This window comes from Oncorhynchus gorbuscha, linkage group LG02 (assembly GCF_021184085.1).
Source record: "Oncorhynchus gorbuscha isolate QuinsamMale2020 ecotype Even-year linkage group LG02, OgorEven_v1.0, whole genome shotgun sequence".
In the NCBI taxonomy this organism is placed as follows: domain Eukaryota; kingdom Metazoa; phylum Chordata; class Actinopteri; order Salmoniformes; family Salmonidae; genus Oncorhynchus; species Oncorhynchus gorbuscha.
Window position 1 is genome coordinate 90,052,968 of NC_060174.1, and position 25,190 is coordinate 90,078,157.

The 25,190-nt window shown below is 39.8% G+C and overlaps 1 protein-coding gene across 4 annotated transcripts in view; it reads right to left on the minus strand.

Annotated features, from left to right (window-relative positions):
* The window catches only part of LOC124012624 (unconventional myosin-VIIa-like), a 91,507-nt gene extending 68,979 nt beyond the window's left edge, over positions 1–22,528 (minus strand). For all 4 annotated transcript variants that reach the window (XM_046326486.1, XM_046326470.1, XM_046326478.1 and 1 more), the window contains exons 1-2: positions 22,246–22,528; positions 12,858–12,926 (exon numbers count right to left, since the gene is read on the minus strand). In XM_046326486.1, the coding sequence (XP_046182442.1) occupies positions 12,858–12,875 (18 nt within the window). In that variant the 5' untranslated portion in view covers positions 12,876–12,926; positions 22,246–22,528. The remainder of the gene's footprint in view (positions 1–12,857; positions 12,927–22,245) is intronic.
* Between the last annotated feature and the right edge of the window lie 2,662 nt (positions 22,529–25,190).

Consider the following 25,190-nt stretch of genomic DNA (forward strand, 5'->3'; position numbering starts at 1 on the left):
GGTAGTGAGGTCTGCACACCGCATCACCGGGGGCAAACTACCTGCCCTCCATCAAGGACAACAACCACCCGAGCCACTGCCTGTCACCCCGCTATCATCCAGAAGGCGAGGTCAGTACAGGTGCATCAAAGCAGGGACCGAGAGACTGAAAAACAGCTTCTATCTCAAAGGCCATCAGACTGTTAAACAGCCACCACTAACATTGAGTGGCTCCTGTCAACATACTGACTCAACTCCAGCCACTTTAATAATGGAAATTGATGTAATGTAATGTATCACTAGCCACTTTAAACAATGCCACTTAATATAATGTTTACATACCCTACATTACTCATCTCATATGTATATGTATATACTGTACTCTATATCATCACCTGCATCTTGCCATCTTTACATACTTAATACATGCATCACTAGCTACTTTAAACTATGCCACTTTTATGTATACATACCCTACGTTACTCATCTCATATGTATATACTGTACTCGATACCATCTACTGCATCTTGCCTATGCCGTTCTGTACCATCACTCATTCATATATCTTTATGTACATATTCTTTATCCCTTTACACTTGTGTGTATAAGATAGTAGTTGTGGAATTGTTAGGTTAGATTACTCGTTGGTTATTACTGCATTGTTGGAACTAGAAGCATAAGCATTTCGCTACACTCACATTAACATCTGCTAACCATGTGTATGTGACAAATACAATTTGATTTGATGTGCCATTCTGCCATTAGTTTGGGTACTGTGTGCGTTTAAGGGGGGTGAGCAGAAGTACTGAACCGTGATGATTTCAGTTGAAGAGACGACTGCTACGTCCTGACAATGTTTATGAGGTTGCTGTTTATGTGGAACGAACGTGTCTTGAGCTTAATTTCAAATGCAGAGACCACAAATAAGGGGAGGGATGTGTGGCCAAGACGCGCTGTACATCTCTCTCCACTACTACCACTGACTCCTGCCAATTCGTGCACACTATTTGCTTCATTGTGTAAATTGTTTGTCAATGTTTATCAGTGGAGTTACTGTAATTACAACATATTCCCCCATTAATTTAGAATGTTTGGTTACAGAAAATTATAATATACATTCATACTATTCTAATTTTCCAAGTGGAAACATTGTTTGGAGAATTCACAAACCGAGCAACACTTGTGGTTTATTATAATATTTTGTATTTATTTTACCCTTATTTAACTAGGCAAGTCAATTAAGAACAAATTCTTATTTTCAATGACGGCCTAGGAACAGTGGGTTAACTGCCTTGTTCAGAGGCTGAACGACAGATTTTGACCTTGTCAGCTCGGGGATTTGATCTTGCAACCTTTCGGTTACTAGCCCAATGCTCTAATCACTAGGCTACCTATCGTCCATTTAAAGTGGAACTGATAGCGTTTTAACTACTTTGCAGATATGAAGTAAACAGACAATATCATAATATCAGTAAAAACTATCAAACTCTCAGTTCATGCTACAAAACCAACTTCATGAGATTGTTTAAAAATAGGTTCTATTTGAAAGGATGACATTGTTGGCAGAATAGATGGATGCAGTTCAATGCATGACTCATATAATTCACCAATACATTTATTGGTAGTCCAACAAATATTGCTATCAGGTTGTACATCACAGCTGGCCTGATACATTTGTTTCCTCCAGCCATTCGGGATGCACTGTTTCAGTTTTGACTCAATATTTTGGAAAAAAACAGACGAATGTAACCAAGAGTGGGAGTGTCAATACAACCAAACTAGCAAAGGCTATGATCAATTGCCAGTCATAACATGGTTAATAAGCTCGCTTATCTATTTATGTAGCTATTTATTTAACAAGACAAAATCACTGAGCCTAACGTTAGCTAGCTAGCTGATGGGAGGATGTTGTCATTGTACGAAGGAGAGGTTGAGTGGATGACTTTTCCCACCCATATTGTTTTTCTGTGGCTACAGCTAGAGAGGCAGGTGTCATTTGGTTAACTAGTAAGAAATGTGAATCACTTTGCTAGCTAGTTATGCTGAACTTGAATGACTGTCAGCATATCTCTTAACGTAAACTCACGTAAACTCGTACATCACCTTGGTCCGTACAATTGCCCTTATTTTAGCGCCCCAAAAACATAATACTTCCAGATCAACTGTAATGTCAATAAAATTGTAAAGCACATTTTCTCCCCTTTCCAACAGAATCAATTACATGACCTAAACACTGCCCGTTTCTGCATATTTCAAGCAGGCAATGAGCCCCGTCCGGTCTTTTTAAAAATGGCAGGTGGGGAAGCGAAACTAATGCGCTATAGTGAGAAGGAGAGATGTTGTGTAGGAAAATTGCTTTTTTTCACTCGATCTGTCCAACTTATCACCTTACTGCCTCGACAATGTAAATAAAACACTATAAAGAGTTTATATAATGTGCCTATTTGAAGGTTTGTGCCGAATTTGAATCGGGTTTTTAGGGCGGTGCTAAAGTGATCTTAGAAGTAAACAGCGGCTTTGAGAATGATGGTCGCATGCAATGATGACGCAAAAAATGACTAGGTATCCCCCCTTACCCCCGTCACTGTCCATTTCTTGTTTTTAAAGGATGATAGAAGTGCTACACCTGGTGTTAAGAGATTGTAAGACAGAAATACTTGCTTTATGCGTGCTGTACATTACGACATGACACGTCAAGATGTAACGGAGTGTCCGTTTTTTCAACTTTTCTCCAATACTATAGAGTCATTACCATGTCGATCAACGCTTGAATAGAAACCTAGTTCACACCCCCGATTTTGACGTCAACACAGTCGCTACAGTCCCATTAGCTTTCTTTGTGGCCTCATTTGAATGTTGCGGTTGTGCACATTTGTACGGAATGAGGTGAGTACGTTACTTGTCAATCAAATTAATTTAGCATCAATCAAATAGACGGGCAGGCAGGATGCAAGTTTACATTCAGTTGTCAAAATGTGGGTTAGGAAAAGCATCCATTAGCAGGCAAGCTGCAAAAAGGCCAGCAGGCTACTATTCCCCATCGTTTATCAGTGCAATTTTGATGGCAACTAGATGAAAAAGTTTGAGAGGGTTTATCAACTGTTCCCTCATTGGATTTTAGCTCATCTCGCTCTGGCCAACATTAGTTGTTGATCTTGTTGATGTATAAAGGCAACTGAGGGTGCGATAGCCTACCTTTTCATGGTTAATAATAATAATAATTACATTTTTATAGCGCTTTTCATAAGACTCTCAAAGCACTTCAAAAGCAAAAAACAAACAAGTATTACATCACTATGACTACAGATAGGTCAACCAATTGAGGACAAGTCTTTGAGTGCATCCTCCAAATATGAAGCGGGATAGTTCATGGCTTTATCAGAAGAAGGTGGTCAGGGAGAACATTGATGAAGAGTCTAGTGACGATCATGTAGAGGGCTACTCTGGGAACCAGCCTGAATCGTGTAACCTCTGGGCTTCTCCTCCTTCACAATGTGTAGCACCCACTTGGGTGATGCATCAGCAGCTCTGGGCACCAGGAAAGCTCACCACACACAGTTCAGAGTATTAGCCAGTCATCCTCACTACGAGCCCTCTGCCTCAGCACTGCATTCCTCTACTGCATCTCCCATTCCTCTCAAACTTTAGGTAACACCTCAATTGATGGTTTCAAAAGATCAGGAACTAGCAGCCAGTTGAAATAAAAAAGCTGGTAGTGTCCAGATGCATCATTCAAACAAAAACAACAAGCCAGCTAGCTTGCCAGTCCATCTGCAAATATGTGGGTCAAAACCACCAGAAAATACAGGAGCTCTCTGCTTAGGCTACTACTAGGACACCATGTTTCAAACATTGAACAAATAAAAAAAACATGGTTGTTTGATCCATAGGACTGTAAAGTTCCAAAATGTAAATATTGACATTTTTACATATGTAAGTATTTACATTTTTACTTATGTAAGTATTTACATGTTTGCAGAAATCCATTCAGAAGTATTTTGTGGCTTTTGGAAATGGCTTTCTAATGATCTAAACTCATACTGTTGCAACTGCCTGTAAACACACAGTCCAGTTCAAAGTAAATGATGGCAGGCTGTGTGTCACACCCTGATCTGTTTCACCTTTCCTTGTGATTGTCTCCACCCCCCTCCAGGAGTCGCCCATCTTCCCCATTATCCCCTGTGTATTTATACATGTGATCTCTGTTTGTCCGTTGCCAGTTCATCTTGTTTGTCAAGTCAACCAGAGTTTTTGTTCTCAGCTCCTGCTTTTCCCAGTCTCTCTTTTTTTGCCTCCTGGTTTTGACCCCTGTCTGTCCTGACTCTGTGCCCGCCTACCTGACCACTTATCCTGATCCTGAGCCTGCCTGCCCTCTGGTACCATTGCCCCACCTCTGGTTTACTGACCTCTGCCTGCCTTGTACTGTCTATTGCCTGCCCCTGTTGGAATATTAAACCATTGTCAATTTGATGTGTCTGCCTCTGGGTCTTACCTTGATTCCTGATTCCGTGTGGATGCTAGAATTAATTATACAACAAGTAAAGTGATTATGCTGTTTGTATGTGGCTGCTATGAAAGTGAACTATGTGTGGGTGATCAGGGGTGTATTCATTCTGCCGATTATGTTGAAAAACGTTTCTTAAGCAGTAGCAAATGAAACAGGGATAAACATACCTGAATTTCTCCAATAGAAACTCTTGTTTGCAACGGTTTGAACTAATGATTACACCCTAGGTCAGCTAGATGCAGGCAAGAGCGTGTCTGGCAAGAGTGTGTCTGTCACCTTGATTACTAAAACTTTCCTCTCGACCTGTGCACCTATGTTGTAAACTTGAACCTTTTTGGGATAGGGGGCAGCATTTTCACTTTTGGATGAATAGCGTTCCCAGAGTGAACTGCGTCCTACTCTGTCCCAGATGCTAATATATGCATATTAGTATTACCATTTAATAGAAAACACTCTGAAGTTTCTAAAACTGTTTGAATGATGTCTGTGAGGATAACAGAACTCATATGGCAGGCGAAAACCTAAGAAAACCAAAAAGGTTTGTAGTTGTTCAAAGCTTGGCCTACCGAATACACATTGAGATATGGATGAGGTTGCACTTCCTAGGGCTTCCACTAGATGTCAACCGTCTTTAGAAACTGGTTTGAGGATTCTACTATAAAGGAGGGGCTCATGAGACCTCTTTGAGTCAGTCGTCTGGAAGACAGCATTGGTCTCATGACGCTCCCGACAGAGTTACCTGTCGTTCCAGTGCTTTTCTGAAGACAAAGAACTTCTCTGGTTGGAACATTATTGATGTTTTATGTTAAAAACATCCTAACGATTGATTCCATACATCGTTTGTTTCTAAAGGACTGTAATGGAATGTTTTTGTCTGGATGAAGTGCTTGCGCCTCATGAAGATGGATTACTGGGCTGAACACGCTAACAACAAGTGGCTATTTGGACATAAATGATGGAACTTTATGGAACAAATCCGTCATTTATTGTCGAACTGCGATTCCTGGGAGTGCCTTCTGATGAAGATCATCAAAGGTAAGTGAATATTTATTATCTGACACAGCGGTTGCATTAAGGAGAAGTCTATCTTTAATTATATGAATAACACTAGTATCTTTTATCAATGTTTATTATGGATATTTCTGCAAAATCACCGGATGTTTTGGGATCAAAACATTACTGCACGTAAGGCGCCAATGTAAACTGAGATATTTGGGTATAAATATGCACATTATCGAACAAAACATACATTTGTTGTGTAACATGATGTCCTATGAGTGTCATCTGATGAAGATCATCAAAGGTTAGTGATTAATTTTATCTATATTTCTGCTTTTTGTGACTCCTATCTTTGGCTGGAAAAATGGCTGTGTGTTTTTTCAACTTGGCGGTGATCTAACAATCATATGTTGTGCTTTAGCTGTAAAGCATTTTTGAAATCGGACACGATGGGTAGATTAACAAGACGTTTATCTTTCATTTGCTGTATTGGACTTGTTAATGTGTGAAAGTTACATATTTCAAAAAAATATTTTTGAATTTCCCACGCTGCCTTTTCAGCGGAATGTTGTCGAGGGGAATGTTGTTCCGCTAGCGGAACCCCTGCGCTAGAAAGGTTAATTCGTAGCCTAGGTTGTAGCAACTTCATGATGGGTATAGGGAAATTTGAGTATCATGTCGTAGCCTAAACCTATCGAGCTGGGTGAATGAAATATGAATGGCAGTCAGCCAATATGCTGTAATAGAAATAAGGCCATGGTAAATAACGGATACTTCTCAGAGAGTTTTGAATTGTCAAGAGGAGTTAAACAAGGGTGTCCACTGTCACCATATCTATTCGTTATGGCCATCTGTTATGTGATTGTGTTTAGAGGTAGGTGAAGGAGTCAAGCACAGGAGAGCAGAGATGTCTGATCGGTTACGGCTAGTAGGCCGGCAACGCCGACCCCCGAGCACCGCCCGAACAGGGAGAGGAACCACCTTCGGTGGAAGTCGTGACACCATCTAAATGCTAGCTATTAAAATCAAATCCAATAACAACATTAGAGGATTAGAAATCCAAGGCTTAAAAACAAAGGTGTCCATGTATGCCGATGACTCAAGTTTTATATTAAGTCCGCATTGCAAACATTGCAGAGCTGGCTACAATTTCAAATTCATCCCCCTGAAAAGATAGAACAAATATTACAATAAATATTATGGCTGAACTCAAATGTGTTGGTTGATAAAATACCTGTATTTATGGGAAAGATGTTTGAAAAGGGTATTTTGTTCTTAAATTATATTGTAAATTGGAATGGTAGAGTTATGTCCTTCATGGAGTTATCAGAATTGTACGGAAAGGTCTGCTCAATCCAAGATTACAGCATTACCCCAAAAATGGAAGAGGCAGGTGGCAGCGGGAGGAGTTAGGGAACTGGTCTGTCTGCCCAATATAAAGGATCAAAACCGGCAGAGGAATAAAAATAGTATAAATAGGAAAGTATACCAGTTTCATTTGAGGACCAGGATGTTGACAATTGTGCCACACAGATGACAAAATAGTTGGGAAGAGATTTTTGATGTACCGAGTTGATTTATAAAAGTATGAGTTGATATATAAAACAACGCAAGATTCAAGACTTCGTGCTTTTCAGCTAAAATTATTATACAGAATTATTGCCACCAACAAAATGTTGAATATTTGGGGCATAAAATCATCGAAGCTCTGCAGATTTTGTTGTGAGGAAACTGAATCAACAGATCATTTATTTTGGTATTGCCCTCAGGTAGCCTGTTTCTGGTCTCAGGTTCAGGAATGGCTGAAAATGCATAGAATTTTGATGAGAGGCCTTTTCTTTTGAATGCTGACATTTTGAAGTCAGAACTTTGTATTTATATTTGTAAATATCAGCGTCATCTTTGAAACACCAGTACTGTGTAAATAAATCCAACACTCATTTGCACCTCTACCTGCCTGCCTCCTGCTGAATCTTTGTCCTTACCTTGTCTGCTCCAGGGTGGAGAAAATGCTTACAGAGTTGATGCTTACAGATTTCCATTGCTACTTGTAATGTTAAAAGGGAAGAAAAAGAGAATCATGTTTTTCTAAATTGGCTGTCTAGACTAGTACTCACCAGCACTAGAATAGTTATTTTTACGTTATTGAATAAGCCTATATCTTTGTTTAATCTAAGTAATCACATTATTAATGTAACTATAAAAATGGTTGTAATTGTGTAAGAAGTGTAAGTCCTTTTTACATGTTGCAATAAAGTTGACTAAAAGAAAAGCTCATCTTTTGTTTGTAGCTATTTCCACTTGATAATGAGCTGTTAGTAATTATATTGAAATTACTCATAGGTAAATTTAAAGTTACACAACTTTAAATAGCAAACTCCTGTGTTACAATTACAGATATGTACTCTGTGATGTATTAGTGTGTTTATCTTCTCACTTAGATGGCACTTTTATTAGCTGATGATCATATTGTCAGGATGGGTAACCCACTTTATAGGTACACAATTACAATTAAGTACGCCTCAAGATACACTTAATTTGAACTCGCTTAATCCTGTGTAACACCTAGTAATTACATTGTACTTATGCAGATATTACATGTACTCTGTAGTGTACTAGTGTGTTTTTTTCTCTCACTTGGATGGTGCTTTCAGAAGCTTTGCAATTAGGGTCAGGTTGTCAGGATGGGTAATGTACTATTGAAGTACACATTAATGACAAGTAAGTACCCCTCAAGATACACTTGATTTTAAATAATTTAATCCTGTGTAACACCTAGTAATCAAGTTTTTACAATTTATGCAAATTGTACATGTACTCTGTGGTGTACTTTGTTTATCCTCCCACTTGAGGATGACACCCACTTGAAGATGACACTCGTATGGAAGACCCCAATCAGTGAGGTTGAAGTGCGCATTCATAGGTAGGTAATGATTATTATTAGGCCGTCATTGAAAATAAGAATTTGTTCTTAACTGACTTGCCTAGTTAAATAAAGGTTAAAAAAATAATATTTTATTTGATTTAACTAGGCAAGTCAGTTCCCATTTGGGCGTCTTGCTAGCGGGACAACTTCCGGTGAAACTGGAGGGCGCGCATTTCAAATAAATAATCATAAAAATGATGGATTTTAAACATTTCGGGAACATGTATCTTCTTAGGGATCAAATCCCTTTAGCAGGATCGATTTGACAACATCCGGTGAAATGGCAGAGCGCCAAATTCAAATTAAATTAACAACTACACTTGTTGTTAATCCAGCCAACGTGTCAGATTTCAAAAAGGCTTTTACGGCGAAAGCAAACCCTGCGATTATCTGAGGATAGCACCCCAACAAACAAACACAGACAATCATAACCATCAACCAGGCGCGACACGAAACTCAGAAATAAAGATATAATTCATGCCTTACCTTTGACGAGCTTCTTCTGTTGGCACTCCAATATGTCCCATAAACATCACAAATGGTCCTTTTGTTCGATTCATTCCGTCGTTATATATTCAAAATGTCCATTTATTTGGTGCGTTTGATCCAGAAAAACACCGGTTCCAACTCGCGCAACATGACTACAAAATATCTCATAAATTACCTGTAATCTTTGTCCAAACATTTCAAACAACTTTCCTAATACAACTGTAGGTATTTTTTTACGTAAATAATCAAAAAATGTAAGAAGGCATAAACTGCGTTCAATACCGGACGAAAACAAAGTGGAGAGTGCTGTCAGGTCACGCACCTCTAACAAACAGTACACTTCACTCGACCCTCTTTCTGAACAGGGCTACTTCTTCATTACACAAAGGAAAAACATCAACCAATTTCTAAAGACTGTTGACATCCAGTGGAAGCGATAGGAACTGCAAGCAACGGCCATTGAAAAGAGAGTGACCTCAAATGTTTTTTCCTGGATGGTTTGTCCTCGGGGGTTTCACCTGCCAAATAAGTTATGTTAAACTCACAGACAACATTCAAACAGTTTTAGAAACCAGAGTGTTTTCTATCCAAATCTACTAATAATATGCATATCCTAGCTTCTGGGCCTGAGTAGCAGGTAGTTTACTTTGGGCATGCTTTTCATCCGGATGTCAAAATACCGCCCCTTAGCCTATAGAGGATATAAGTGTCTTATATCTTCTGAAGGCTTAAATTATTGTTAATCTAACTGCACTGTATGATTGATAGTAGCATTTAAAGTGAAAACATGCCATGCGATTGTTTGAGGACAGCGCCCCACATCAATATATTTTTCCACCGGCACAGGTTTCATACATTCACAAATAACGATTAAATATTCATTTACTTTTGAAAAACTTCCTCTAAATTGTCATCCAAAGGGTCCCAGTTATAACACGTAGTGTTGTTTTGTTAGATAAAATACTTCTTTATATTCCAAAAAGTCTGTTGGCGACATTGATTTGAGTAATCCACTCATACAACATGCAGAAAAAGGAATCCGAAAATCTACCCCTAAACTTTGTTTCAACAAGTGAAAATATGTTTCTATTTACTCCTCAGATACCCTAAAATGTAATCAAACTATAATATTTCTTACAGAAGGAAGTAGGAAACTGATTTTAGCAGGTGTGTCCTGTCTTCATGGCGCGCACAAACATGAATTTCCAAGACTAAAGCTGATATTTCTTATTTGTTTTTGAAGTTACAAACCTGAAACATAGACTGTTGACACCCTGTGGAAGCTAAAGGAATTGCACACAGGGAGCTAATTTTCATTATGACCTTATACTTGCATTTCTAAGAGGATGGTCTCTCAAAAAAAAAATCTGTTTGATTTTTCTTTGGATTTTCTATTACAATATCTACTGTGTTATATTCTCCTACACTATTTAAACATTTATACAAACTTCAAAGTGTTTTCTTTCCAATTGTACCAATTATATGCATATCCTGGCTTCAGGGCCTGAGCAACACACAGTTTACTTTGGGCATGTCATTCAGGCAGAAATTGAGAAAAAAGGGGCCTAGCCCCTAACAAATTCTTATTTAAAATGACTGCCTACTCATTAGAGCCTATGTAATCTCGGGACACCCAGTGCATCTGTCCACAAGAGATTATTACCTTGTGATAGTTTGTATTGAATTGGATGTGCTGAGAAGAACCAAAACACTAAATTTGTGAATTTAGTGGGAGCTTGCCCGTTTGTAAGAAGCATGGTAACAAACATTTGTTGTTACACTTCTGTAATTACAGACTGCAATTACCACCGGTTACATGTTGTTACAGTCTAACTATGAGTTATTACAATTAACGACAATGCTTGTTAGTGTAATTACACATGTAATAAGGACCCCATAAAATGAAGTGTTACCACTTTCTTACTTACTAGTAGTACATTACATTTGCCATTCCAATATGTTAAGCACATGATTTCAATATATTGTCCATTAGGTCCAGGACGTGATGTGCTTATTTTTTTAAAGACTCACGTTACACCCTGGACCTGCCATCAATATACTTGAAAATTGAAAATGCATTTCAAACCAGCTTTATTTGTGTTTGCTGAAGTACAAACTTGGCAGGAATTACATTGCAACAATAGTAATGAGGGCAGTAGGAAGGTAGGCCCCTAAATTGCAGCTGCCTGAGGATAACTCTAATAGTCGAAATGCGTTGCAGTTGTGCGTCCTGGTATGCTATGCTGACTGCTCCTATATGTACTCTTTGGAAAATATATTATGTTAATAGTTCACTAAAGTTTATTGCAACGTACTGGCCGCCTACTCATCTTCTTTCTCAAACACAATAGTAATGCAATAAAATCTCACTCTGCCAAAAGACTACAGTCGGGTCTAAGGTCAAGATAATTATACTAGTGGAGCAGAATTCACAATTAATACACTTCATAATTCCTCCTGACACAATAGTATTTTTATTACATTAAAACTATGTTCTGTGCACTTCCTAAAACAATTAAAAATGTGATGTTCAATCGATATAAAAAAGGCACATATTGTTATGCATGAAATAAGTTGGCTACTTTGAAGGCTGCCAGTCCATCCAATAAGGGGAATTAGGTTGATGTAGGCTTAGCCTCGTCCAACTGCAGACTTTATAGGAAGTGATGTAACTTGTCACTTGTTGCTAGGAGGTGGTGCTATTTCAAGAATGTTTGAATATTAAGAAAATGCATCATTCCCTTCTTCTGTCCTTGTTATCACGACTCTAAATGATGACCGGTGAAAACAAGGCCTACGCCACTTTATAAACCTGCCTTGCCAAAATCAGTAATTACTCCAATGTTGGGGAGTCAAAGTAAACAGATCTTTATAAGAGGAGGAGCCTATTGGAAATCCTTGCTGTCAATCAAGGTGAGATTCAGGAAGTCAGCCCAGCCAGAGAATGGGCTTTGTCACTTCCCAGTGTTAAGCTGCCATGTTGTTTTTGTTTTGTTCTAACACGCTGGACACACTTTGACCGTGCTGTTATTCAATCTCTCACAAACCACCTAACCACATATATATGCAATAAACCGGACAACAACAACATATTTAGGACTGAACCAATCAAAAAAAGTCAAAAGTATGAGTTTTGCTCTACACAAAAACAAGTTTATATGGAGTCAACTTTCTTTTCCAAAATTGTAATCATCGTTTCATTCAGTAAATTAAATCAAATGTGCATTGAAGTGCAATAAGAATGATTTTGACAACCCAAAACCCAGGTACCAGCTTTGTTAGAAAAGGATGCAGTTAGCACTCAAAAACTTCAGCAAGAAAAAAGTATCCATTTCTAATTCAGGTTGAGGTGAAACGTCCATGTCACTATCCCTCCCTGTCTAGACTCAGGCATTACAGAGGCTTTACTAGTCTGACAACACAGATGCCTTGCTGATGGAATGAGATGCATGATTCATGACTAGTCTCTTGACATTGAGGTACTCCTTAAAGGGATAGTTTAGAGATTTTACATATTTATATATTTGTTTCCTTACCTTGAAATCAGTCTATGGACAAGAAGTGACTGCAATTCACACTTTATTTTTGTTAAACTACCCACTCCATACCCCAAAAATGTAATCGATGAACTATCCCTTTAAAAACCCAGATGAAGTGACCTTCAAAGCCCCACAAAGCTTCTCCAGAACCATGGGCCCAGATGAAAATATATTGATAGTGTGGGGGGGGGTTGATGATCGGAGAATGAGGGTGCATGTTATCTCATGCTACGTGTCACTGTGTCCTCTGGTGGTCCAGCTGATAACACACCATAGCCCCTATCTTATTAGCATTTAAATTGTGTCTGACTTGCACAGGGTGTGTGTGTGTGTGTGTGTGTGTGTGTGCGTGCGTGCGTGCGTGCGTGTGTGTGTGAGAGAGAGAGAGAGAGAAGAAGTGAGAAATCAAGTATTCTACCTGTTGCAGAATGACCATGGTTCAGCTTCTGGTTTATTCCAGGACATTAGAAGTCACCATGTGAGGCTCCTGGAATAGAGAAAAGTCCTATTAGACATACAGAACATATCAAACATACATATTTGCACACTCAGAAACTGGCCCAACAGGGATTCAAACTACCACTGTTGGGGGGCATATGCAGCGGCTGTGTTGACCACTAGACCAACATCCGGCACAGTCTTACTAATGGTAAAGATTCACCACAGGGGTTCTCTCTATACCGTGGTTTTCGCTGGACAGATGGCTTAAAGCTGAGTCCATTGGTGACTGGTGGACCAGACCTCATACTGTCTGAGCCAAGAGGAATCCCACTTTAATTAGGTGGAATTAATGTGTATAAAATGATAAACATTTCTACCCCCGGAGAGTGAGGATACACACATAAGCTTGTTTTCAGAGTCTCCATTACTTTGTGAGATTAAAGGCATTACTGTAAATCAGAATGTCCCCCAAAGCAGTTGTCATTGGATCTAATGTGTAGTGTGGGTATATCCGAAATGGCATGGCACCCTATTCCCCATATAGTGCATTACCTTTGGCCCGAGCCCATAAGGTAGAACATTATATAGAGAATAGGGTGCCATTTCAGACTGTGACTTTTGCAGATGTTTCTGGACTGATTTGCACAGGGGCTTTTAGACCTGTGCTCTTGTCCGATTCACTTCCCTTCTCTTAAATGTGCACTCGTTCACTCCTAATCATGGATTTAAAAGCATTGTATTGTTGCCTCCATGGGCTAGAGGGATATATATCTTCCACCTTTGAACTTTAAATCCATGAGTGACCAAGTGCACGTCATGGAGAAGGGGAGAGAATTGGAACGAAGACAGTTCCCTGATCTCACACATACATACGCCACACACAATAAACCAACAAACACTCACCACCATTGTAATCCACAAATAAATGGTCTAATGAAATTAAGCTCTGGCTGAGAGAGTTTGATCAGGCTGTCTTATTTCAAATCTCCATGACTACAGTTAGCTCCCCCGTTACTGACTATCACACATGCGCACACACACAACAAAGTCTCTGACTAACCTTTCAAGACCCTAGTAGAAGTACTAACTTTCTCCAGTTGTAGTTACTATGGGTCTGACAAAGTAGGAATGACACACCCACTAAGAAATAATCAACGAATATAACAAAATCTGCAGTGGATTATCCAAAAATACATTTCAACCAATCACAATAAATATGAGGCAGCAGAATGCAAGTGTTTACTTTGATATCCAATGTAGAGACACATTTGCCTGGTCTAAGATCCGTTTGTGCTGTATAGCCAACTCTTATGTGCATTGGCATGTAAAACTGATCTGCAACCAGATCTGGAACCAGGCTAGAGACACATTGACATGATTAAAGTACAGTAGCTGTGGGTCAGTATTCATAAAGCATCTCAGAGTAAGAGTTCTCATCTAGGATCAATTTAGCCTTTTAGATCAGAATCAAAATTGTTATATGGACCTGGGGCCTTATCCGCAAAGCATCTCAGAGTGCTGATCTAGTATGTGTCCATATAATATTATTCATTATTATCTAAAAGGATAAACTGATCTGAGATCAGTGCTCCTACTCTGAGATGTTTTGTGGTTACAGGCCCAGATCATAAATGAGCATTCATACTCTAAGATGCTTTGACTTTGGACCATGGGTATTCTGGGCATGTCATTCCCAGTGTCAGCTGCTGCTAGGGAGACCACTACAAAATAACTTGCCCACAATGATCATAGCCAGCTGCACAAGAGAAAATGAGGAGAGAGAGAGAGACCGGGGGGGGGGGTATATCTATGCAACGCATAATGAAACTCCTTAAGAATGTATAGGTTACACAAAACATATACATTAAACATCAAGTACTGTATGTGTCTCTAAAATTGCACTGAAGCAACTGTGCCATAAGGAACCATTAATTTAACTGTAATTACCATTTATTTTTTAAACTTTATTTAACAAGGCAAGTCAGTTAAGAACAAATTCTTGTTTACAATGATGGCCCAGGAACAGTGGGTTAACTGCCTTGTTCAGGGGCATAACGACAGATTTTTACCTTGTCAGCTCGGGGATTCGATCTAGCATCCTTTGGTTACTGGCCCAACACTCAAACCACTAGGCTACCTGCCGACCCAAAATGACCTGTACAGGTACTTACAGTGCCTTCGTAAAGTATTCAGACCCCTTGACTTTTTCCACATTTTGTTGAGTTACAGTCTTGTTTTAAAATTGATAACTTTTTTCCCATCAGCAATCTACACACATTACCTTATAATGACAAAGTGAAAACAGGTTTTTAAAGGTTTTTCTAAATTATTACAAATTTAAAAAGAGAAATACTTTATTTACAAGTATTCAGACCCTTCGTTATGAGACTAAAAACGGAGCTCAGGGGCATCCTTTTTCCATTAATTAATCATCCTTGAGATGTTTCTACAACTTGGAGTCCACCTGTGGTAAATTCAATTGATTGGAGTCCACCTGTGGTATATTAAATTGATTGGACCTGATTTGGAAAGGCACAGTCCTGTCTATATAAGGTCCGACAGTTGACAGTGCATGTCAGAGCAAAAACCAAGCCATGAGGTCAAAGGAATTATCTGTAGAGCTCCGAGACAGGATTGTGTCGAGGCACAGATCTGGGGAAGTGTACCAATGTTTTTTTGCAGCATTAAAGGTCCCCAAGAACACAGTGGCCTCCATCATTCTTAAATGGAAGAAGTTTAGATCCACCAAGACTCTTCCTAGAGCTGAGCAATCGGGGGAGAAGGACCTTGGTCAGGGAGGTGACCACAAACCCAATGGTCACACTGACAGAGCTCTAGAGTTCCTCTGTGGAGATGGGAGAACTTTCCAGAAGGACAACCATCTCTGCAGCACTCCACCAATCAGGCCTTTATGTTAGAGTGGCCAGACGGAAGCCACTCCTCAGTAAAAAGGCACATGACAACCCGCTTGGAGTTTGCCAAAAGACACATAAAAATTCTCAGACTATGAGAAACAAGATTCTCTGGTCAGATGAAACCAAGATTGAACTCTTTGGCCCGAATGCCAAGCATCTTGTCAAGAGGAACCCTGGCACCATCCTTACGGTGAAGCATGGTGGTGGCAGCATCATGCTGTGGGGATGTTTTTCAGCGGCAGGGACTGGGAGAGTAGTCAGGATCGAGGGAAAGATGAATGGAGCAAAGTACATAGAGAAGGTTCAACTTCCAACAGAACAATGACCCTAAGCACACAGCCCAGACAACGCAGGAGTGGCTTTAGGACAAGTCTCTGAATGTCCTTGAATGGCCCAGCCAGAGCCCGATCGAACAGAGACCTGAAAATAGCTGTGCAGCGAAGCTCACCATCCAACCTAACAGAGCTTGAGAGGATCTGCAGAGAGAAATGGGAGAAACTCTCCAAATACAGGTGTGCCAAGCTTGTGGCGTCATACCCAATAAGACAAGGCTGTAATTGCTGCCAAAGGTGTTTCAACAAAGTACTGAGTAAAATGTCTGAATACTTATGTAAATGTGGTATTTCTGTGTTTTATTTTTTATAATTTTGGAAACATTTCAAAAATGACTTTTTTTGCTTTGTCGTTATGTGTGTAGATTAATGAGAAAAAAATGTTTTTCATCAATTTTAGAATAAAGCTGTAACATAACATGTGGAAAAAGTCAAGAGGTCTGAATACATTTCCGAATGCTCTATATTATATAAAATGTCTCATCTTGCTTTTGTGTAATATCAGTACAAATAATGATCCTCACACAGAGCACTGTGTGTAGGCTAAATACTTCTCCTCATATAGGACACCATTTTATTGGACATCTTTACAGCTGGGTTAATTTTAGCGTCATGAGTGAAGGTATGTTGGGCTGGTGCTTGAGATGATAAATACAAAATTGATAAATTGTGAAATGTCCCTTTAAGGGTTTATTTAGATTCCTGGGGCTAATCTCTGGGCTTATACAAACCATCATTTAATATTGGCTGCTGAATCATATCCTCCCTGACGGCAGATCTCATTGGGCTGCCTTTGGATCATAGACTTTGTAACAGTAGCCATCCATAATAACAGTAGCCATTTTGTCTCCATAGGCTAACATACAGCAGGACACAGGGGGCATGGCCTGGATCCATTTCTGTACCTCCTTCCCCTAGGTCCTACCCTTTTTCATGTCTACTGCTCATGTAGGACTAGATAGGGGAAAGCAATATGGCATAACTCTGTAGCCTATGCTGAAGGCTAGGTCATCAACATATTGCTAACTATCTGTTTCACTCAGATCTCGGAGCCAACCGGGTGAACCGGGAGAACAGAAACATCCTCCCTACATGTGACAGGAGAGTGTTGTCACATAAGGAACATATGGTACAGTTTACCAGTGACTCCTCCCATTTGCTGCCCAATAAGTAGATTAACATTGGGCTTAATGATATACTGTACGGATCTGCTGTGCTTTGAATACAGCTACATTGAATGCAACTCAAATATTTAATTGCAAAACAACATGCAAAATGTAGCAGATCCATAAAAAGGATGACATACACTCCCATCTATATGTATTTGGACAGTAAAGCTAACATTTTAAATGAGTCTTTTGGGTTATGTTTATCCTCATATGTGGCACCATTTCATTGGACATCTTTACACTTGATATTAGTGTCCAGACTAGTCACAGCTGGGATAAGTGCAGCGTCATGTTGTCAGGTAAATGAGGGAAGGAGGAAAAGAGGGGAGGAGGGTAAGAAGAGAGGAGGGGGTAAGAAGAGAGGAGGGGTAAGAAGAGAGGAGGGGGTACAAAGAGAGGAGGGGTAAGAAGAGAGGAGGGGGTAAGAAGAGAGGAGGGGGAAGAAGAGAGGAGGGGGAAGAAGAGAGGAGGGGGTAAGAAGAGAGGAGGGGGAAGAAGAGAGGAGGGGGGAAGAAGAGAGGAGGGGTAAGAAGAGAGGAGGGGGAAGAAGAGAGGAGGGGGAAGAAGAGAGGAGGGGGTAAGAAGAGAGGAGGGGTAAGAAGAGAGGAGGGGGAAGAAGAGAGGAGGGGGAAGAAGAGAGGAGGGGGAAGAAGAGAGGAGGGGGTAAGAAGAGAGGAGGGGGTAAGAAGAGAGGAGGGGGTAAGAAGTCTGGGGGTTGATTTGTTTGAGAGGATTTCAAAATATCCGATCCAAATAAAGGATTAGATACCCTCCCCTCCATAAGTATTTGGACAGTGAAGCTAACAGTTTAAATGAGTCTCTATACTCCAGCATTTTGGATTTGAGATCAAATGTTTCATATGAGGCGACAGTACAGAATGTCATTTTTTTCTTCATACATATCTGTTTTACTGTTCAGCAATGAAAGCACTTAAAAAGTTTAGTTTTGGTCCCATATTTCTTGCACGTAATGACTACTCAATCTTGTGACTCTACAAACTTGTTGGACGCATTTGCAGTTTGCTTTGGTTGTATTTGGGTTATGTTTTGCCCGATAGTAACTGAATGGTGAATGATGACTGGAGTAATAAGATGTTTCTGAACACTTCTAAATGAATCCTGATAATGCCATGATTAACAAACATCATGAATCACAAGCTTGATTTAGTCATTGCATGCAAGGAATATGGGACCAAATATTTAACTTTGACTACTTTAATACACTATAAGTGAATTTGTCCAAATACTTATGACTTCTTCAAATGGGGGAACAAGACACATAAAGTGCTTTCATTTCTAAATGGTAAAACAGATATGTAGGAAAATTCCCTAAAATAAAAGGTGATATTCTGAAGTGTCGTCTAATATGACACATTCTACCTAAAATGCTACAGTATAGAGCCCCCCAAAAATGTGTATGCTTCATTGTCGGAATACATATGGAGGAGACTGTATAGTGGCCCTTTGCCTCTGTATCAACAGCTTTATAGTCCATCTGGATGGAAGTACTGCTCCTCACACCACACTCATGCTAAAACAGAGCCTCTTATCTAGCACCACAGGGGGACAATCTGGCAACCCATTCCAGCACGGGGCCCAAAAATAAGGCTCTCACCCTTCCCAACTACAGTGTCAGGCAGAAAGACAGCTACTGGGTGTCAAAAGGTACTTCCTTTCCTCTTTGGACCCATATTCATGAAGCGTCACAGAGTAGGAGTGCTGATCTAGGATCAGGGCCCGAGTCCAGTGGTGGAAAAGGTACCCAATTGTCATACTTGAGTGAAGATACCTTCATAGAAAATGACTCAAGTAAAAGTGAAAGTCACCCAGTAAAAGTCAAAAAATATTTGGTATAAATATACTTAAGTATCAAAAGTAAATGCAATTGTTAAACTATACTTAAATATCAAAAGTAAAAGTAAAATAATTTCACATTCCTTATATTAAGCAAACCAGATAACACACTTGTTTTAAAAATGTTCGGATAGCCAGGGGCATGCGCCACCCCTCAGACATAATTTACAAACAAATGATTTGTGTTTCGTGAGTCCGCCAGATAAGAGGCAGTAGGGATATTCTCTTGATTAGTGTGTGAAATAGACCATTTTCTTGTCCTGCTAATCATTCAAAATGTAACGAGTACTTTTGGGTGTCAAGAAAAATGTATGGAGTAATAAGTACACAATTTTCTTTAGGAATGTAGTGAAGTAAAAAAAATAGTCAAAAATATTAATAGTAAAGCACAGATACCCCATAAAACTACCAAAAAGTACTTTATACCATATCCACAAAGCACCTCAGAATAGGAGTGTTGATCAATAAAATTAATTATCTAAACCCTTACTCTGAGATGCTTTGTGAATACAGTCGCTAATACTTACAGTATATGGCATCATTTTTTCTATGCTAAAAGCAGAAATATTAACAAACTACTGTATAGTCAGTCACAATTGTAGCAGTATTGGTTTACAAACCTCTTTTTGCACAAATCGACAATATTCCCAATTTGTTTTGGTTTGTGCCAGTAATATGAAATAAAATCTCAGTCAATGCACCGATACTGGCCTAGCCTCTACCTTTGCCGATCTGAAAGTATTCAATAGCCATCAGCAATATGGTAGGAGCTTAATCTATTTCTCTTGTAGGCTGGTTTGTCTTTCTGACTATATTTGTTAACACAATGGACACCAGCCCTGGTTCTGGAGAACTATATGGGTGTATTGTGTATGGTTACTCAGACTTTTGTTCTAACCTAGCTCTAAAACTAATTTTGGTCATACCCAGTGACTCTAGTCCTTCCCATATCAGAGGACAGGAAAACGAACCAAACTGGGATCCAGTTGAAATAGCTGAATGATTATGACTAAGTGGAACAAATGTGGCTTTGTTGGTTTAGCCTACATTGTTCAGTGAAAATGCTGAATCTTTATGGACCTAAAAACAAACTAGCTGTTTCAAAAACTTACGGCAGACCCTGTTTCAAAATAGCCGTTTTATAATAGCTGTGACTCATTATTGACATACTGTATATACCGAGTTGCCTCTGAGAGCAGCATTATAGGATATGAACACAACATACTGTATATACCGAGTTGCCTCTGAGAGCAGCATTATAGGATATGAACACAACATACTGTATATACCGAGTTGCCTCTGAGAGCAGCATTATAGGATATGAACACAACATACTGTATATACCGAGTTGCCTCTGAGAGCAGCATTATAGGATATGAACACAACATACTGTATATACCGAGTTGCCTCTGAGAGCAGCATTATAGGATATGAACACAACATACTGTATATACCGAGTTGCCTCTGAGAGCAGCATTATAGGATATGAACACAACATACTGTATATACCGAGTTGCCTCTGAGAGCAGCATTATAGGATATGAACACAACATACTGTACTCTCAGATTAGCTGTTGAGCCTTTGGGCATTAGAGAGTCCACACTTTGGTCCTGCAGTATGTACTGTATGGATCTGTCTGTGTGTGTGTGTGTGTGTGTGTGTGTGTGTGTGTGTGTGTGTGTGTGTGTGTGTGTGTGTGTGTGTGTGTGTGTGTGTGTGTGTGTGTGTGTGTGTGTGTGTGTGTGTGTGTGTGTGTGTGTGTGTGTGTGTGTGTGTGTGTGTGTGTATGTCAAATCTATGTACAATATGTAGAGCTATATGAAGTAGAGGAGCAGATGTTTCAGATGATCCTCAACCCCCTACCCAGCAGGTACAAAATTGGCCATATTATTTGGTTCAACATCAACAGTCCTGAGAAAGACATCCGAGCTTGTTTGTAACCTGGGTAGTTTTGTCAAATGTTCAGAAGCTCATGATGATTCAAAACATAATTCTTATGATTGTTAACAGTATCCTTCCTCAACAGGTTTAGGACCAAGGTGGTACGTGACTGTGACTTTGAAACTCTTGAAATGGTTAGCTAGGTATTATTTCCAGCAGATTCCCTGAACAATGGGGGCTAATTCAATGAAGCTACTAAAATACAAATATTATCATCATTACCATTCAGCCATTTCAGCTGAATCCGAACTACACTTCAGTTTGGTTAGTAGTCTTCCTGTTCTCTGATCTGGGAAGAAGATTCTACCCAAGTAGAGTCACTATGACCCAGGAACAGTTGAGGCCAGTGTAGGGTCATATTCATTAGTGCACACCACATCAAAATGTTTGCAACGGAAAAAGAAAACAATCATTTAGGCCCGTTTGCTTCTGTTTGGTTCCTAGTGAATACGACCCAGATAGGAAGGGGAGAATAGCCTGAGCATGGCCCATTGCCTGAGCTATTATTGCATCTCACCAACTACACTCACTATGACCCAGGCCAGGAAGAAAACGCACAGACGGTGACCTGGGAGGCTGAAGACTCATGTAGGTGGACTAATAACCAACCAGAAAAACAGCTTCTCTGATGACAATATCAAGACCAGGTCATAAAAGACTTCCAAGCACCCTGTGAACACCAATATTCTCTGATCAGTGGCAGATGTTCTCCTTAAAAACGATGCGCACATGGAAATCTAGAACTTTGATACTTTAAGTGCAAACTTCACTTTCCATTCTTACTCATGATAATTTCAGGTTGTACTTTACTAAGTTGATATAATCATATTTACCAACTTGGTTTATTCAAAAAAGGTACAGATCCACTTAAATACACATTCTGGCAATATACACACACACAAATCTGAAGGTACACACACAGAAAGAGTCACGTTCTGTTTCTTTAAGTGAGATTATAAATGGTCCCCTTTGAGGACTGGCACGAAGGGAGCATGCAGTGGGGGTGTGCTGGCTGTGAGCGCTGAGTGAGCCGTAAGAGGCTTTGGGTAACTAATGCCCGAGGAGAGGCAGCAACACTGAGCCCTGGGCCAGCTAAGCCCTCCGCCCTGACCAACCAACTGCTTTTCTTTACTTTATTTACTTCCTTACTTACCACTCAAGACACTCGGGTTCTCCTGTCTCCTCGCTTTTTCCCTCTTTCCTTGTCCCTCGCTCTTCCACTCTGGTAAGTCCAGGTAACTGGCAACAGCCAGGTAGCAGGTGAATTGACGGAAAGGTGTAAAGAAGCAGGATGAACAAAAGAAAATCTCTCTCACTCTTTCCACTTGCTGCGGTCTCTGTCCCTTTTTGTCCTCTCTCTCTCTCACATGCTCTGCCCCTCCTCTTCTTCTTTCTTTCTCTCTAAGGTACCTGTTGCTGCCTGGCGTTCAGTAGAGGAGTGACTACAGCCTCTCTCTCTCTCGATCTCTCATTCATCATTCAGTCAGTCCGCTGATCCCTATTAGCAGGGAGGCAGGTTACGTGCGCCACACAGCCACAGTGACCAGCCACTTGGAGGGGGAGGGAGGAAGGGGGGGGAGGAGGGGGACTGAGAGGTCATGGGGTGGCAGGTGGTGCCGGACTAGTCAGGGCCTGCACCTATTGTCCCACAAAAAATGTAAACATTGTACTGTAATATTTATGCATGAGAAGGAGGAGGGTTAACACAGTTGTGTAATCCCACCAGGCCTATGAATAGGGTACATATGGGGACTATGTGTATGTGGCAAGTGATGATGCCATGTGAAGACTGAAGGTCTTGTTCTAAAACAGCAGCTTAACTAAAGTCAAATCAAAATGTATTGATCATGTACAAAGTTTAGCACATGGTGTAGCAGATGGTGTAGGAGATGGTGTAGGAGATGGTGTAGCAGATGGTGTAGCAGATGGTGTAGCAGATGGTGTAGCAGATGGTGTAGCAGATGGTGTGGGAGATGGTGTAGCAGATGGTGTAGCAGATGGTGTAGGAGATGGTGTAGCAGATGGTGTAGGAGATGGTGTAGCAGATGGTGTAGGAGATGGTGTAGCAGATGGTGTAGGAGATGGTGTAGGAGATGGTGTAGCAGATGGTGTAGCAGATGGTGTAGGAGATGGTGTAGGAGATGGTGTAGCAGATGGTGTAGGAGATGGTGTAGCAGATGGTGTAGCAGATGGTGTAGGAGATGGTGTAGGAGATGGTGTAGCAGATGGTGTAGGAGATGGTGTAGGAGATGGTGTAGGAGATGGTGTAGGAGATGGTGTAGCAGATGGTGTAGCAGATGGTGTAGCAGATGGTGTAGCAGATGGTGTAGCAGATGGTATAGGAGATGGTGTAGCAGATGGTGTAGCAGATGGTGTAGCAGATGGTGTAGCAGATGGTGTAGCAGATGGTGTAGGAGATGGTGTAGCAGATGGTGTAGCAGATGCAGTGAAATGTTTATGTAACTAGTACATTCCCCTCTGTATATAGGACAGTGAAGCTAACATTTGTACATTTGGCTCTAGACTCCAGCATCAAATGAGGCGACAGGGCAGAATGTCACCTTTTATTTGAGGGTATTTCATATGTATCTGTTTTACCGTTTAGAAATAAATGCACTTTATGTATCTAATATTATTATTATTATATTATAGTCCTCCCAATTGAATACGTTTTTTTCTTCATATGTATTTGGACAAATTCACTTATAGTATTAAAGCAGTCAAAAGTTGAGTATTTGGTCCCATATTCCTAGCACACAATTGTGTTATGGTTAATGTTTTGCCCAATAGGAACTGAATAGTGAATAATCTATTGTGTCACTTTTATTGTAAATTAGAATACAAGGTGTTTCTGAACAGTTCTAAATGAACTTGGATACTACCATGATTATGAATGGTCATGAATTAATCATGTATAATGATGAGTGAGTGATAGCGTCACTGTTCAAATAAATACGGAGGGGAGTGTAACTGTATAACGAGACAGACAACTACACCAGGGTTGGGGTCAATTCAATTTCCATTTAGGAAGTGAACTGAATTACTTTTACTTCCTGAATTGAATGAATTCAAATGGAATTGATCCCAAACCTGGACCACACATTGGCATACATTTCTGACAGATCAAATTGAAAAGCAATAAGGTTTCATCTTTTATTTGAAAGTCATGCCACAAGTTGACATAAAATACAAAATGAAAATAAATAATTTCCAGATCACTGTAAAATAACTAGAAAATAACCGCAGTGTAACTGAGAATCAAATCGAACAAACGCATACGGTAACAAAAAAAGACACACAGACAAGCATACAGTACATAAGATACAGCCTTTCGATGTCTAGCTATTAGTAAACATATAAGCGTAGAGAACACAAGTTTAAGTGGATATATAAAATTAGCAAGAGTACAAAATATTGATAATAAAAGACACTTGTTATAAAGACCATAGTATCTTCTGTAAGTTTCACCATGCAGTATATTCTAGTCTCAAATTAATAAACATTGGCAGAAAAGTACAAGAGAATCACAAGCTCATTTGTCAAACGCATCAGACTCCATATTGGAAAACATGGCCGCCAATGATAAGAACACAGGTGTCACTTGTCTTGGTAAATTTGAGTCAGCAATGTCATACAGTATACATTATGCTATCGTAAAGATGATGTAACACCTGGCACAACTGTTAATGAAGTTTCATGACCAATGTCCTTAACATGCAGCAGTATGCAGGCAAACGAGCTCAAGGCAGCTCCAAGGATAGCTAAACGAGCTAACCTATGTAAATCATTGCACCATGTTGACGTATGTGTTCAACTGAAACATATAAAGTACTGTTTTGCCATTACGCAGGCTTTGATAAAAACACAAAATCAAAATAAATCGTGAACACACAAAGACTCTGCAATCATACGTTTTCGGTATTCCTCACATTTTTCAGGTTGTCCACGTCCAACAATGATGAAACGTTGTTTGTTTAAAAACGTAACTAGATAAGTATCCATCTTACAAGTATTGTCACGGAATATTGCCTTAAATGTCTCTATTATGCTCTTACCTCTGAAATAAATGTCTGGAATATATTGTACAATCCCTCCCAA